This window comes from Agelaius phoeniceus, chromosome Z (genome assembly GCF_051311805.1).
Source record: "Agelaius phoeniceus isolate bAgePho1 chromosome Z, bAgePho1.hap1, whole genome shotgun sequence".
NCBI classification, from domain to species: Eukaryota; Metazoa; Chordata; class Aves; order Passeriformes; family Icteridae; genus Agelaius; species Agelaius phoeniceus.
Window position 1 is genome coordinate 86,036,490 of NC_135303.1, and position 15,052 is coordinate 86,051,541.

The window sequence follows — 15,052 nt, forward strand, 5'->3', positions numbered from 1 at the left end:
AAGTTTTCAAAAAAGAATTATCCAGATTTTTATCTTGAAGGAGCCTTTATCCTTCTGCCTTGCCTTCCTTCCTTGTTTTCTTATTTTAATGTTTTATTGAGTATAATTAATCTTTTAAATTTGTTCCTTACTCTGGCATAATTTTTTTTTTTTTTTAGTTTTGGAAATTTAGAAAGGTTTTGGCAGTTCATGAATTTGTGTGTGACTTTCTGGATAACTGTACTCATCTACTACAAGAGAAAGTAAAATTTTAAAAGAACACAAAAAATGGTCAATCTCTTAAGGCTCTTAGATTGTATCTGTAGTACTAGAAAAGTATGCCAGCAATATAAGAAAGAATTTAATTTTATAAGTTGAATATTTTGCAAATATGAGTGAGTGTGTGATGCAACAGATTGTTACTAGCAGTGTAACTCTTTAAGCAGTGTAGCTCTTTAAGCTCTGTAGTGTCACTACGAGCAAGTCCATGCAGAAAGCTCTGAAAGAAATATTGGAAGGGATCCAGTCTACCTCTACTGCCTTGCACCAAATCTTAAGGCTGTAATGCACCTTTCCTCACAATGTTTCCTCACCTTGTGAGGACAAGATATCTTTCTGTGAAATTGTAGTTTTATTTGCAATTCATTTGGATTTTGTCCCCTTATTTTGCAGGTGATTTTGAAGGGGGGAAAAGAACGTAGCACAGGAGTTACTGCTGTCAACTCCGATTCCTCTCGGTCTCATGCTATCATCCAAATTCAAATTAAAGACACAAGCAACAGGGCATTTGGGAGGTAAGACCAGAAGCAGAAGTGCTCAGTGCTGATGTCAAGCCCAGGGACATCCAAGAGACAAAGAGGAGGTGTTAGTGCATAGGTGTCAGTTAAATTAGAAGACAGGGTTAAAAGGGACTACGAAAAGTTCCACAGTCCTTTCTCTGTTTCCAAGGAGAATGTTTTAGGCACATCTGCAAGAGCTTTGTCAAAATTGTTCATACAAATTTCCAGTGAAGGAGTTTGACAATCAAATCCATCCCCTCATCTTCAGTGTTTAATTTGGCTAAAGATAGACACCTTCAGTGTACTTATCCACATGTGACCTAACCACCTTTGAAGTAATAGAATGAAATTGCCACTTCTGGGATCCTTGCAGTAAATTATGTCAGGTGCATTTGCCCCTCAAAGCATTTCTGTCCTGTAATTAACTACAAAAGGAGTGTGGGTTGACCAGCCCAGGTGGAGATGATTCCACAACAAATGTTTGCCTTTGGCCAGAAGAATCAGAGTACCTCACATAAACCTCCATGATAATTTGAGTGTGTGACTCTGATGCTATCTGCAGCAGACAGAAAGAGCAGTTTACTTACGCTTGTGGCATCCACTTTATGTATTCAAAAATGAATTGTATCTCTTTCAGTCATCTTTTCTCCAGAGTAAACAACCTCAAGAAATAGGTCTGAGGAAGAATGTCTGTGCATCTGCATTACTGCCAAGTATCACAAAATCCTGCTAACGCCTCCTTCCATTAGCTACCACACTGTCTTCTTTCCCAGGATCCAATTTTGAACACAAGGCAAAATGGGAGGGCCACAAACACTAAAGAGAGCAAAAGACAGAACAGGCAGGCTTAGAAATAAAAGTATAGAGGTTTATGTAGGTGTGGCATTTGAACTGGGGGGGTTTTGTGTGTCTGAAAGGGAGGTGGAGCTGAACTGATGGAAGGGTGCCAAGATGTGCCAATAAAAAAAGTCAGGGGTGTTGCAGAAAAAGAGGAAGGACAAAGACAAAGATACAGTGCCACAGTCAGTACAGCAGCTGGCACCCAGAGCTAGGGAATGTGAAAGGGAGTACTGGAGTTCTGTGGAAAGAAACAGCAGGGATCACTGAAAGCTCAGTGTATTACTTGCTACACTGGAAATTTCTGTTCCTGTTGTCCTGATTTTCCATTTGACATGGCAGTTGTCTGTTTTACCTGGAAGGAGAAATCAAAACATTTACAATTTCTTTTAGCCCTCTTCTTAGGAAACTAAAAACACAGTGATTACCTGGAAAGATGAATGTGTTGTACTTTACACAGCTTATCCATTAAACTGTGGAGCACTGTCATCACATGTAACTACACTTTATATTATTTAATGTTAAGATGCTCTGACACGGTTCCTGCTCCTATGCTTACTTTGGTATCTCAGATATTTCCAATGGATGCTTCTTGTTGTTCAAAAGTAGTTATTTCTAATCACTCTTCTAATGCCATGTGTTGCAGCCTGCTGGTTTAATAAAGAAAAAAAGAAGAGGGGACAAGAGCCCCTAAGATAAATGCAACTTTGTTTTTTCTAGGATATCATTCATTGACTTGGCTGGCAGTGAAAGAGCAGCTGATGCCAAAGAAAAGGATCGACAAACAAAAATGGAAGGAGCAGAAATAAACCAAAGTCTTTTGGCAGTAAGCTACTGTTATGTCTGGGGAAAGTTTTGTATTTAATTACTAGCATGTGTTTTAGAATAAAAATGAACTACAGAATAATGTATGCATGTATTCCACGGAGAGGAAAAAATAACCAAGGTACTAAGTGTGTTCAGTTTAATATGTTGCATGACCAAAAAACAATTTAAGAAGGAACAGATATCCCTATAAAAATTAAGTATTTTTAATCCATTCTTACTGCCAGACTGGTAAAGATAGCATGGACAATGTTAGGTGTAGTATAAGTGTCCCACATTTAATATAGAATGTTTTGTCCCTTCTAAAGAATACTGGCTTGGAATTGTGATGTTTGTTTCATGAAAGCACATCTGTTCCTGCCAGTTATTTTTGCCACTTAGGCTTCTCTTTCAAATCAAGAATAAAGGACTTAAGAGCATAAAAACGATCAATTTATGTGTGGGGAGAAAGGAATGGGAAGAAATGCACTCCTGAGGCAAACTGTCTTTTTAAGTGTCCTTAGTCAGGCAAAGAGGGACAAAGGAGCAGAAAAATGCCATCTAAGATAAAGCAGAAGTGCCTGTAAGTGTAAATGCTGCAGAAAGGTTTGCACCTCCTTTAATGCAAACCAGCAGGGCTCAGTGGTGACTGGGGGCTTCTCTGAGCCAGGCTGAAGGTGATTCAGGTTCCAGGGTAGGAGCCAGCAGTGCAGAAGTTTGTACCTCTTAGTATGTTGTAAATAGGAGGTAGCTTGCTCTGCTTTGGGAATGTAGATGCTCTTTTGCACAGAGGCTCTTCCTGTACTGGAATATCAGTATTTGTGTTGAGGAGGTAGCCTGTGAAGTGAATGTGTTTCTGTACTTCATGCTTTCTTGAGTATTTGCTGGTGAATAGCTGAGTGTCATGGGGAGTTGGTACCTCTATAGAAAGAAGTCTGATCTTGAAGGTCTGCTCCAGCCTAAACAATTCTGTGATTCCCAAGAATCCTAAGCCCATGAAATTCTTTTAAAAGAAACAGTAAAATCAGAGTCTGTACATTTTTGGTATTGTGTGAAACTAAGAAGATACCTGGAAATCTACAAGTTGTGACTGAATTAAAAATAAAAAGCAGCTTTGGGTAAATCTTCGTAACCTGCAGCCTGTAAAACCTAGCTCTGGCCTCAATGATCATAACACTCTCTTCAGACCTTTTAACCCATGAAATCTCAAGCCTGCTGCTGGTTTGAATATTCATGTTGTTTTCAAGTGGAAAACTTTCAGACACTGCAACTATGAGAGCACTATAACGAATTACAATAGTTTAATCTCTTTCTTGTTGCAGGTGCAGTTTTTAATAAAATACGGGGAAAGTGAGAATAAGTGTCATTTTCAGTGGGAGTTTGTAAAATGTAGAAAGGCTGTAAATGCTTGATGGCAGTATCACCATGACAATACTGTAATCTGCTATCTTGAGAAGAAAGAAAATAAGAGAGGTAGCTCAAAAAGCTCTGTCCTTTGGGTACACCTGCTCTGCAAGCTGCAGCATAGTCTAGGCTACTCCCAGTCTGGCTTCAGACTAGCTAGATGTAGTGCAGGCAGCAGCTCTGTGTAGCTCCATGTGTGCTCAATGTGTGTGCTTGCTCCTTGCATCTGGTGCTGCCCATGGAGCCATCAGGCAGGGCACAAATTGACCTTGCAAGGGACAACACATAGTAAGAGACAAAGTGACACAGGACCTGGGTATGCTTGGTTTGATGTTGTTCAGATCCTTGCCAGTGCACGACTGATCTGTTTTCCCCTTCTGCTTTTTCTTTCTTTTGGTAGCTAAAGGAATGCATTCGGGCGTTGGATCAGGAACAAGTGCATACTCCTTTCCGGCAAAGCAAGTTAACTCTGGTAAGATGAGCAGAAAGGCAAGAGGAGAGGTTTCCCTGCTGAGGACAAAAATAAACAAAAAATCAAATAAATAAATGAATAAATAGATGGCATAGTTCAGTAACTACTTCCTCTCTTGAGGAAGAGAGGAAATGCATAGCTTTTGTAAATTTTAAATTTAAAGGTAATCACAGAATTAAAGTTAACTGCAAATTTCCTTCAGCCAACAATGGGGACTGGCATGGGAAAAAAAGAAACAAGCCAAGAGCTGAAACCAAACAAAACCCCATACACCACCATCCAGACTCATACCATTCAGACTCACCACCATCCATCTCCCCATAGTCTGAAAACAATTTTGCATCTTCTATTCAGTTACTGTCCTGGGAGCTTTCATCAACAGTTCTTTACTTCAGCTGTAACTTTTGCTTTATTCCTCAAACCATATTGGCACCCTTGCAGCATCTGGAACAAGGGCTTGTTTAGAGCCCTAATTAATACTTGCATTCATTTTAAACTATAAACAAATAAAGGCAAGAAAAACTGAGACAAGAGGACTACATTTATCAAAAAAATTAAAAAGCCACTACAAAAATTCAACTCATGTTGAATTTCTTCTGTAGATGTTAATTTACAGGATGTGCAGGAGGCATGAACTGCTAAGAACCCAATTTCTTTTTCCTTCAAACCTTAGGTGCTGAAAGACTCTTTCATTGGCAATTCCAAGACATGTATGATAGCCAATGTTTCACCGAGCAACCTAGCTGCAGAGCACACCCTGAACACTCTGAGATATGCTGACAGGTAGGAGGTGAAACTCAGTTCTTGCCAGGGTGAAAATCACAAAGTAAAAAGCAATGTGTGATGTCTGCCATTGCATTTTGTTATAGTTGAATTGAAAATGTCGATTTAGGCAAGAAACAGAATCTTTAAAAAGCTAATAAAATCATTACTTATTCCAACTCTTATATTTTGTCTTAAATTCTTTTGGGTCTTGTAAGTACTTTCTGATGGCCACTTTCAGTGATGAAAACATCACTGTGTGCCCTGTAACTGCAGGATTACTGACCTTAGCAATCAAAAGTTTTAGTTTAGTTTTGTATTTTGATTCTACTTAGAATGTGTGCAAGGCCTTCGCCCTCCCTCCTACAGAGCAGGAAGTAAATTACAAGCTGTGCAGTGCTGGTCTTAAAAGGACAAGGGACAACTTGAGGGGCAAGAGGAGCAGAGGGAGCAGCTGAGGGTCAGGGGGAAGGGTGATACCAGTCAATCATCTCTTCCAGCTGTACTGCTGAGTCTGATCCAGGAGCAGTGCAGCCCTGTGCACATCACCTGAGCCACTGCAACTACTTCAAAAGTCCTGCTTTGAGCCTTGTGGGACTCTGTGATGTGCTGTGGAGAACACCAGCTGGTTCTGCTGCATTATAATGTGTGGAAATGCACTTGCACTGAAACTGAGGCCATTTCCATTCACTTGACCTGTTATGCACTGCTCAAGGAACAGCTTAAAAAGACTGCTATAGATTTTTTGAAAAGTCCAGGACTTTTAGCAGAAGAGTTTTGATACCTGTGAAGATCACAGACAGAAAACAAACCACGATGTTGAATTCAATATTTAGTCTTAGTATGTGAAAGCATTAATTTGTTTTGAAGATGCTGTTATTTATCTGAAAGCATGACATCTTCTAAATCCAGCCTCTTTTTTACAGGGTCAAAGAGCTGAAGAAAGGGATTAGATACCCTGCCCCTGTCACAAAAAGGCGTCGCAAAGCTGGAACTGTATCTCCAAGGCATATCCCAGGCTCTCCCTTTTTGCCACCTGGGGAAAAGAGCTCTCCAAAGAAAGTGAAGCTAGGCCTACAGCATCCCTCAAGTGCTGCAAAACCAAAGGCATATCCTGCAACACTCCAGCCACCTGGTGTCCCTCTTACCTCTACCCCCAAGGGAACTGGCAAAGGACATGCCTACATAGAAGAAACCAGCACTCCCTGCTTCCACCACACCACCCCAGTTAAGGGAGTCCTAGAAATAACACATCCCCTGAAGAAAAGTTATCTATCTCCCCTCCCTGAAAAGAGCTCCTCGGTGGAGGATTTCATTTCCACAGAAGAGAGTGGCCAGCAAGACAAGTATATGCAAAACAGAACACCTGTCCAGTGCCTGAAAGTTCAGACAGTGCAACCTCTTCAGAAACAATTTGTTCCTAATGACAATAATTCCTCTGGAGATGGCAATCTCCAAAGTGAACAGGAATGGGGAAATACTTTTCCTAAACAGTCTGTTGAAGCGTGGACATATCTGCCTCCCTATCAGAAGGAAAGGGAAGAGCATTTACGTCTTTATCATCAGCAGTTTCAGCAACCCCCTATTCTAAAGCAAAAGTTGAACTATCAACCCCTTGAGAGGTTTTTAATACAGTACAAGCCCGAGGAGATTCAATTGAAGCAGGAGCTGAGCCTACCTCCAACTGAAGGGCAGAGCAAAGAGTGGATACAGCAGGAAGATCTGGATGACAGTGATTTCAGTGAAGATTCTTTCTCACCTGTCTGTAGTCAAAAGAGTGTGAAAAGAGGAAATAGCAGCAAATCCAGTCAACATTCATTTTTCCTTCATGAAAGAGAGCAAGGAACCGAAGAAGAGCAAAAAGGCCAAAAGCGGCAGGATTTATTTTTTAAATATTCAATACCCACAGAAGAGCGTGGATTAGATGACAGCTGGGATTGTAGTGAGGGTCGCTCAGCAGTAGAGGAACCCCTTAAAAATGCAGGCTGCAGCAAAACTCCTGCAGACTGGAACTATGACTTAGCTGAATTCCCTCCAAGCAATACTGCAGAAAAACCCTACTGCCTGCAGGAAGATCCTGCTTGCAGCTGGAGAAATAGCAAGGACTTCCTAGCTGATCACAAAGAGTTCAAGTCCAAACACAGACGTATTGTTTATTCCAGTGAAGCCACCTTAACTCCAGAAACGGATGCTTCAACTCCGTGTGTATCTCCTGTATTGAAATCAGGAACTCCGGAGTGCAAAGAATTTGATCCTCAGCATGAGGAGAAGGAAGAATCCACTTTGGCTAAAAAGGCTACCCTTGTAGGAGGAGGCGTAAATTGGAAAGCTCAAAAAAATGGAGTCAGCCACTCCGTTTCATCCAGTTCCTCAGACTTCACCTCCGAGCTCATGACCCCACTCCGGGTGTCACCTCTTGATGGTGAGGACACAACTGAAACAGAGAAAGCGACTTCCAACCAAGAGCAGCCCCACGGCGAGAAGCAGGTGCCGGACAGTGACGCCCAGAGCAGGTTTGAGGAGGAGGACTGGCAGTGCACCAGGAGCAGATCCATGACCGACAGCATGCTGGAGCTGGCAGAGCAGCCTGGCCATGGGGAAAGGCTCTGTGCCCTGCTGGGCTCCTCTCAAGCCACAAACAAGAAGCTCCCACCCACCTGTGGTCGTGTGAAGCCGTGCTGCTGCCACCTGCGATCAGTTTTATCCAAGCAGGGAGTCCGGCGCAGTTTGTTTGTTGAACGTGACCTGGCAGAAACATCCACAGCTGGATCCACAGCTGGATCTGCCGTTCCCGGGCCAGAGACCCCGTCTCGGGAGAGCAGCCGGCTGCAGCAGCCCAAGCCAGGACTGAGGAATGAGGATCTCACCCATTTTGAAGACCCTGCCAAGTCATCGTTCGGCAATGAGGAGACAGGGTTGCTAAAAAACAAGCCAAAGCAGAGTATTTTTACACAGGAGACTTTTGCTGCAGATGCAGGATTTGCAACCAAAGATAATAAGCCAATGGCAAATGCAAAATGCCCCTCACAGGTGTCAAGCAGCTGTTCTCCAAGTGCTGCATCAGAGATGGGGAAGTGGCAGAAGGAAGCCCTAGAAAAGGCACAGTAAGTCTTGCTCATCATTTGTAGTGAAGCTTAGAAAATCTGGACATGTGATACATTGGCCTTTTTTTTGTATGTCATACTTCTATGTACTTAAAAAAACAATGGTTAATCATTCTATTAAATAATTATAAGATTCATCATAATTTATAGTAATTATCTTTAAAATATATGGTTGCTTTTATTTAGTGATATTTTAAAATCTCACAGGAAGCCAATTATTATATTGTTCTAGGATAATGCTAGACAAATAAATATTATAATACAAACTGCAGTTCTCAGTAATTAAATGGCTTACTGTAAGCTGTAAAGTACCTAAAACATATCAAAACCTTCCATCAAGAATCAGGTTATAGCTGTTCCATCAATGAAAAGAAAAGCTGCTAGGGCAGCTAAACAGTCACTGAAGATGTAGATGCAAAGCTTCTGAGTACTCTGAGCTGCCATTTTCAGCTCCCAGGGACTGGGCTGCATTCCCTTGACTGAAAATACCTTGTTGGTCAGTGAAACTTGCTCAGAGGAATCAACAGCAGCACTGTCTTCCTGCTCAGCCTGTTTCTCACTGGAATTACAGACTCATGGCCATAAGCCATTTCACCTATTGATTAGACAATTGTTGTGCTCCTTGATTCTCCTACAGTGAAAAGCAGTTGTGTGCTGCCTGTGCTAAAGAAGGGCTGTGGTCACTCCTCTGTGAGCAGCCCTCAGTCACCCAGCTCATCCTGAAGCCCACACCAGTGCAGTCCACTGCACTTCATGGAGCACTGGTGTGCCCTTCCTGAGTGCCAGGGACACAGGACAGCAAGGCTTCCTCTGGGGTATTCCTCTTTCTTGAGGCCAGCTGTGATTACAAGCAATGATTACACTACAGGCTGTGTAACCAGTAACAGGCTGTGTTTTTTGTTAAACAGAAAGACTCTAATTCGTGCTCATCAGCAGCAGCTGGATGAACTGGCACACCTGTGCTTCAAAGAGGAGTGCTTGATAAATCAGATGTCAGCAATGGTAAGTGTTTGAAATGATGGTTTTGGTGGCTGTTGAGCCTGCATAAATTAATCTTAGACATGATTGACTTGAATTGGTGATGGGCTGTTACTTTTCAGTTCAAGCCCTTCTCCAAGGCCTGTCTTAGTCCTGGGAGAGCCTCTCATTTTCAGTGCCTGCTGTGTTTGCCAGTCTCCACTCTCAGAGGACCTTGGGGAGCAGGAGATGGATGGCCAACCCTGAAGCCCTTGTCTCTGATAAGAGAGCCTTCCCTTATCTCACATCAAGGGGCAGACTGTACCAGACAGGCCATCTGTCCCTGTGATGTTTTAGTTCTTACAGGCTGGGACAAGTAAGCAATCCCACAGAACAGAGCACACCCCTAGGGCAGGACATTGGTGGGATTTGGCTCTTCCCTCTGGGAGCCTCTTTGCCTCTCACACTGCAGGTGTGCCAACAGCCTGGGCCTCGCTTACTCCAGTGTTCTGACCACTGTGGCTTGTGCCTCACATGCTCTTGGCTTTGATTACTCAAGTGTTTCTTGGCTTGTCTTTGCCTCAGATGACAGTGGTGTACTCTAGACATAAAAACTGGCACCTGCATGGCCCCACTGCTAGCTAGGCAATCCCAGTTCTCTGTTTCTCCCGTATCCCAACAGATGCCTGTCACACCTATGTGAAAATCCAGACTATGAACATTTTCCAGTGAGAACTCCTGCCTTCCCAGTTCCCTCAGCTTCTCAGTAAAGCCAAGCTCCATTGGTGCATTGCATTATCAAACCATTTCAATTCCTGTCACAGTTCAGATCTGAAGTACAGGGACTCTTCCCTCAGGGACTTTGGAGTGAGGCCACCATGTGGCTTATTCACTGTGATTTCAAACTGCATATGCTGTTTTACAGATAACATACAGTTCACCAAGCAGCACAGGAGACATAAACTGTATTAGTTTTGTGGCAGACAATGCAGTGAAACAAAGCTATCTTTCATCTTCTTAATTTTTTTTAATCTTCTGAGATTGTTCTTCTTAAATCTGTTAGTCACTGGACACCAGCTCTCCCCCTGCATTTATTTGCCCCTTGCAGCAAGCAGTAATTTTCTGGCTAGCAGAATTTTTACAAGCTTGCCAGGCCTTCCCAGCAGTGTGTGAATAACATACCCTGTAGTTTTATTTCACAGCATGACCTTTTTTGGGTAATGAAATGTGCTTGGGCTTCATGCATCAGCTTCTCTTCTTCCATTTGCAGATGGTTTCAACTTCTCCAGCCATGAAACTTTGGCTGCAGGAGAAACTCCTGCCAAGATCAGACACACACTGAACAAAGCAATATTTAAAGTGCTTAAGAAAAATATGCCACAGCAGCTGGGCTAGTCTTCATCGCTGTCCTGATTTCCCTGCAGGACAGAGATGCAGTGCAGGAGATACAGCTGGAGTACTGCCAAATAAGCTTTTGCGTGATTGATTTTCATACACAGCAGCTGAATTTCCCAGCCCTGGGGAAGCTGACACCTCCCAGCTTCTCAGGCACAGACCTACGAACAAAGGCACCAAACTACTCTCAGCTGGAGAGCAGAGTATGTCCAAGTGCCCCCTTACTAATACAAGCCCTACTTAAAAAAGGATGAAAACTACAGTTTTTGTCATGGTCCCATAATGGTTTTTATCCATGTGGCTATGAAAGGTAGAGTTCCCTGGGCTGAGGCTGGGTGTGGTGCTAGTATTGCTCTGGCAGACCTGCAGCCATGGCCCCATGACCTGATGGGACATAAATCCCTTGCATCTCTCAATATTGGGCTATAATGTCTGATCCATAGTGGCCTAACTCACCATTTATTTTCATAATTGACAAATCCAACATAAGAGGTGTCAGGAACAGAGTTCAGTACATGGTAAAACCAGATGACCAGTCCTGGTACCAAACCTTTGAAAAGCTAACCAGAGTAGAAGACAGACAGCAGCTGCTTTATTTTTATTTTTAAGCAACACATGAGCTGTAATTTCACTAACAGATAAAACTACCAGAGTCAGTGAACCTTGGTATTTAGAGGCACTGACCTTTGTCTGTGAAGGCTGTGACTTAATAAGGAAATGCTGATTTAATCTACTAATATGCAGAACGCTTTTATGTTCTGCTGCGGTGTAAAAAATACTCTGATTTTTTCAACCTACTGATACTGTTCCCTACTGTTTCCTTGTGCCTTCCTTGCCAGGATTTTCAGAATTTCATGGCCATGCTGGATGAAATCTTGGTGCTGAAGTCAAAGTGTGTCCAAACAATGCGAGCCCAGCTTCAGCTCTGTTCAGCCTCCCCTGGCACTGACAAATCACTGCAAACACGTCCACCCGTTTAGACCTTCTTTGCCTGCACATGCACTGGAGCAGCTACAGGAAACGCCAGCCAGCACTTTGCTACACCTGGTGCTGCAGAGCGTGGGTGGTAGGGGATAGTTTTTGGTTTGATGTTTGCGACTAGCATGTGTTTTATATAAGAGTGGAGCGAATTCTGAGTAAATGAGAGATGACTAATTGGCACCATAAGCTTTGTATTTCATTAATACCAGTAAGCCACATTCTAAACAGTAACAATTCAGCAGCCTTTAAATATCTCACCAAGTAGCAGTCAAGTCGTGTTAATGTATCATAGCAGCGTCTCACATCTTAAAGGCAATCCTGTGATGCCAAGTAAGGGAAACAACTTTGAAGCCAGAAACAGGTCAGAACAGAAATGCTCAAAAGCTACCCAGAAAAGTCTTTGCAAACAAAAGCCAGGAAAGACAGAGGAGCCAGGGGTTGTTACACTAAGGTGTCTAGACCTTAAGTATTTGGAAGTCAAGGCAGGATGTGAAGTGCTGTCAGTTTCAGAAGAAGGAAACCTATAGTTGAATTAATGCTTGGGATGAACCCTCCAGAGCTCCTGAAAGAGGTGGCTTTAACTTATGGGTAACGAGTGGTTTAGCAGGGACTTCCTACCAAAGATTCCATCTGGCATGTTAATAAGCACATGGGTTTCATGCTGCTGCCCAGAGGAAGACGCCAGCAGCTGTACCTGCAGCACACCACATCCAGTGCCTGCTCTGAGCAGAGCTGAACAGATTTCTTACATGAAAACAGGGTCTGCTTGGAGGCACTGGGCTTCCAGAAGCTGCTGACAGCACTGTCATGTGAAACTGGTATTTGAATCAAGGGCTATGGAGCCATCAGCTGGAGCCCTGCAGAAGTCCTGGTGCTGCAAGCATTGCATCTGAACCACAAAGCCAGTCCACTTGCTTTGAAGGCACAAGTGACCTTGAGACATACTTGCTGTGTGTGCACTCCCACTCCAAAATTAGGGCTGTCGCAGCACATTCATCCATCTCTGTGTCTCCTCAGTAACGCCTGTGGTAGCTCATTCAAAGCCTGCTCAGTAGCCAGAAATGCCAAGGGGAATGGAACACTGCTGTTTGACCAGCTGTGGGTTTTGCTGCCTGCCTGCACAGCCTCCCTGAGGAGCCCGGGTTGGGCTGAGCAGCAGGACAGTAATCACAGGGACACTCTGGGATGCATATTTGGTGCAAACACTCCCAGGAATGTCACCCAGCGTAGGCCTGGGGAGCAGAAGCAAATCCCTCGTCACTGCCCTAGCTGTTGAGTTGTTTTTAGCCCTGGTTAGTCTCCATCTTGCAGCTGAGACTGGATTCCTCTGTGGAGAAGAGAGCAGAGTTTCTCTGAGGTCTGAGGTTATGCCTCTCAAAACGGTTCCTGTGTCCTGGTCACAGACAGCAGCAAGGCACCTGAACCTGGGTCAGAAGCCTCCCTCACTCACCCAGGGCTGTGAGGCATCCAGGAGCAAAACTCTTGGTATTTCTGCATGGCACAGAGCAGTGGTGCCTGACAGCCACCAGAGAGCTGTAGAGCAGTGGGAGATCAGCACTCTGCTAAAACCACTCAGGGAGGAACAAGTGTTTAAAACCACCGATTCCCTCCACTTCATGGGGTCAGGGAGAGCTTTCCTGTGAGTAAGGTGAGGGGAATACAGGGCAGCTGGGCAGTCCTCCTGATAGCATAAAATAAATGTGGGCACTTAGTTTCCCCAGCATGTTCTCAGCAAGCATGCAGCAAACACTGCTGTCAGGGAGCAGCTGAGGAGTTTGGCAAGTCTATTTGAAACCAAAGAAGAGGTCAGACTGTAGGATGTGTGCACAGGTCACAGGCAAATGTGATGCCCAGTCAGAAACAGTGCAAGGGAGGAAAATTTTCCCTCCACGTAATCTGACATTTGGGAAATGAGTGTTGGTTGATCACTCTTTCAGGTTTTTAAAAAGCAGCTGAGCAAAGTATATTCACAGGCATTTAGTGTGTCTTACAGAAGCTGGCTATTCCTAAGCAACACACAAGAATCATTTGCACAACCCACAGTGCCATGTCCTAACCTCGGAATCTGCAGGCACAGTTGTGACAAGACAGATGAGTGGCCAAAAATTTCTGTGAGCAGAGGAGATGTGAGTTAAGTCAGCGGCCAGATTGGAGCCACCTGTGAATCCCATCTAATCTACTGTGAAAAAAGCAAATCTGGCAGATCTGAGCCCCAGCAGCAATTCCCAGAGCAGGAACTATCTGCTCCCTCGAGGAACAGCCAGGGACACTGAGAAACAACAAATAATCAAAACAACAACCACACACAATTTTCTAATGTCTGATACAATCTTTTTTTCTTAAATGTGTTATCCAGCCAATCCACATGACTATACCTTCTTAAATATTTTATTATGTCTGTTCTCCAAATTTTATTTTCTCTACTGAAGGTGAGATTTGATAAAAATAAAATAAAGCATCTGGCTGTGAAAAGCAGCCCATCCTTGGCAATAACAGGGACATTGCTGCACGCCCCAAAGATACCAACAATGGGTTCCTCATGTGCAACAGAAACTATCCAGCTGTTGTCAGAAATGGTAACATTTTTCTCTCCCCTTTGAGGTTTATTACCTAGTTGCTGCTTTAATTCTTGTGTGAAAATGTGCTAAATGAACATTTTAAGTGTCATCCCCTTCCTACTGTTTGATATTTCACTGACAACTGCTACAAAAGGTTTTCACTTCAACTTGAACATGCATTCAAGTGTCATAAAAGCAATCTAAGAGATTTAGAGAGCTTGGCCATGTACCATCAAATAAACACAGAACTAAAATGGATTCACTTTTGTATTCAGATGCAACAATGACTATTAATGCTTATTAGCAAACGCTTGATACTTTATTTCAATAATTGACAGAATTGAAAATAAAATTCAGTTTGCTACAGAACTCTGGTGAAAATCATTTTAGGTAAACATCATCAAAATGTCCATTCGATCAACTGCAAAAGATTAAGTGGGGCTGGAAATCTGTACAGGGATTTTCAAAGGGCCTGTTGGTGTGGAAAGTTTCGGGTGCCCTGACCCACAGCTGGACTGACCATTCCTGGCCTGGAGAGCAGCCACAGAACGCTGCTGACACGGGCTCTGTGCTCCAGCAGATCCGCGGCAGGAGCCACGACGCCGGGCAAGAAAAGCCCTGGGGCACTGGGGCAGCCCGACTGCAGGATCAGGAGCCCTCGGCTGCCATGGGGGTGAAGGGTGGCTCTGCAGTACCAGAGCCATCTCTAGGCTGCTGCTGTCCAGAACCAGGAGGAGGCAGCTCAAAGATGCTCTCCTTGAAAGCACAACCACCAGCTTAGGCACTGTCTCTACACTTCTTACCAGCCTTCCCGCCCAGGCACACAGATCTCAGACGGAACTCTGACAAAGGCACAGCAGGGACATAAATCAGTGTGACCTGACAGCCTAAGGAAAAGCTCCAAAGTCGTGTGACCGGGGATGCAGCCAACCTTCTCAGCAGCCAGCAGCAGGGCAGAGCCCAGCCTTGCTCCAGCCAGCAGGACCTCCCCCAGCCACAATGAACTGTGCCTGGACAGTA

At 43.8% G+C, this 15,052-nt stretch overlaps 1 protein-coding gene across 1 annotated transcript in view; it reads left to right on the forward strand.

Moving 5' to 3' along the window:
- KIF24 (kinesin family member 24) overlaps nucleotides 1–14,615 on the forward strand; it is a 29,691-nt gene extending 15,076 nt beyond the window's left edge. The window contains exons 8-14 of the mRNA XM_054652640.2: nucleotides 652–773; nucleotides 2,316–2,421; nucleotides 4,204–4,275; nucleotides 4,949–5,058; nucleotides 5,964–8,141; nucleotides 9,050–9,143; nucleotides 11,333–14,615. Coding sequence (XP_054508615.2) covers nucleotides 652–773; nucleotides 2,316–2,421; nucleotides 4,204–4,275; nucleotides 4,949–5,058; nucleotides 5,964–8,141; nucleotides 9,050–9,143; nucleotides 11,333–11,473 — 2,823 coding nt within the window. The 3' untranslated portion in view covers nucleotides 11,474–14,615. The remainder of the gene's footprint in view (nucleotides 1–651; nucleotides 774–2,315; nucleotides 2,422–4,203; nucleotides 4,276–4,948; nucleotides 5,059–5,963; nucleotides 8,142–9,049; nucleotides 9,144–11,332) is intronic.
- Nucleotides 14,616–15,052: the final 437 nt, after the last annotated feature.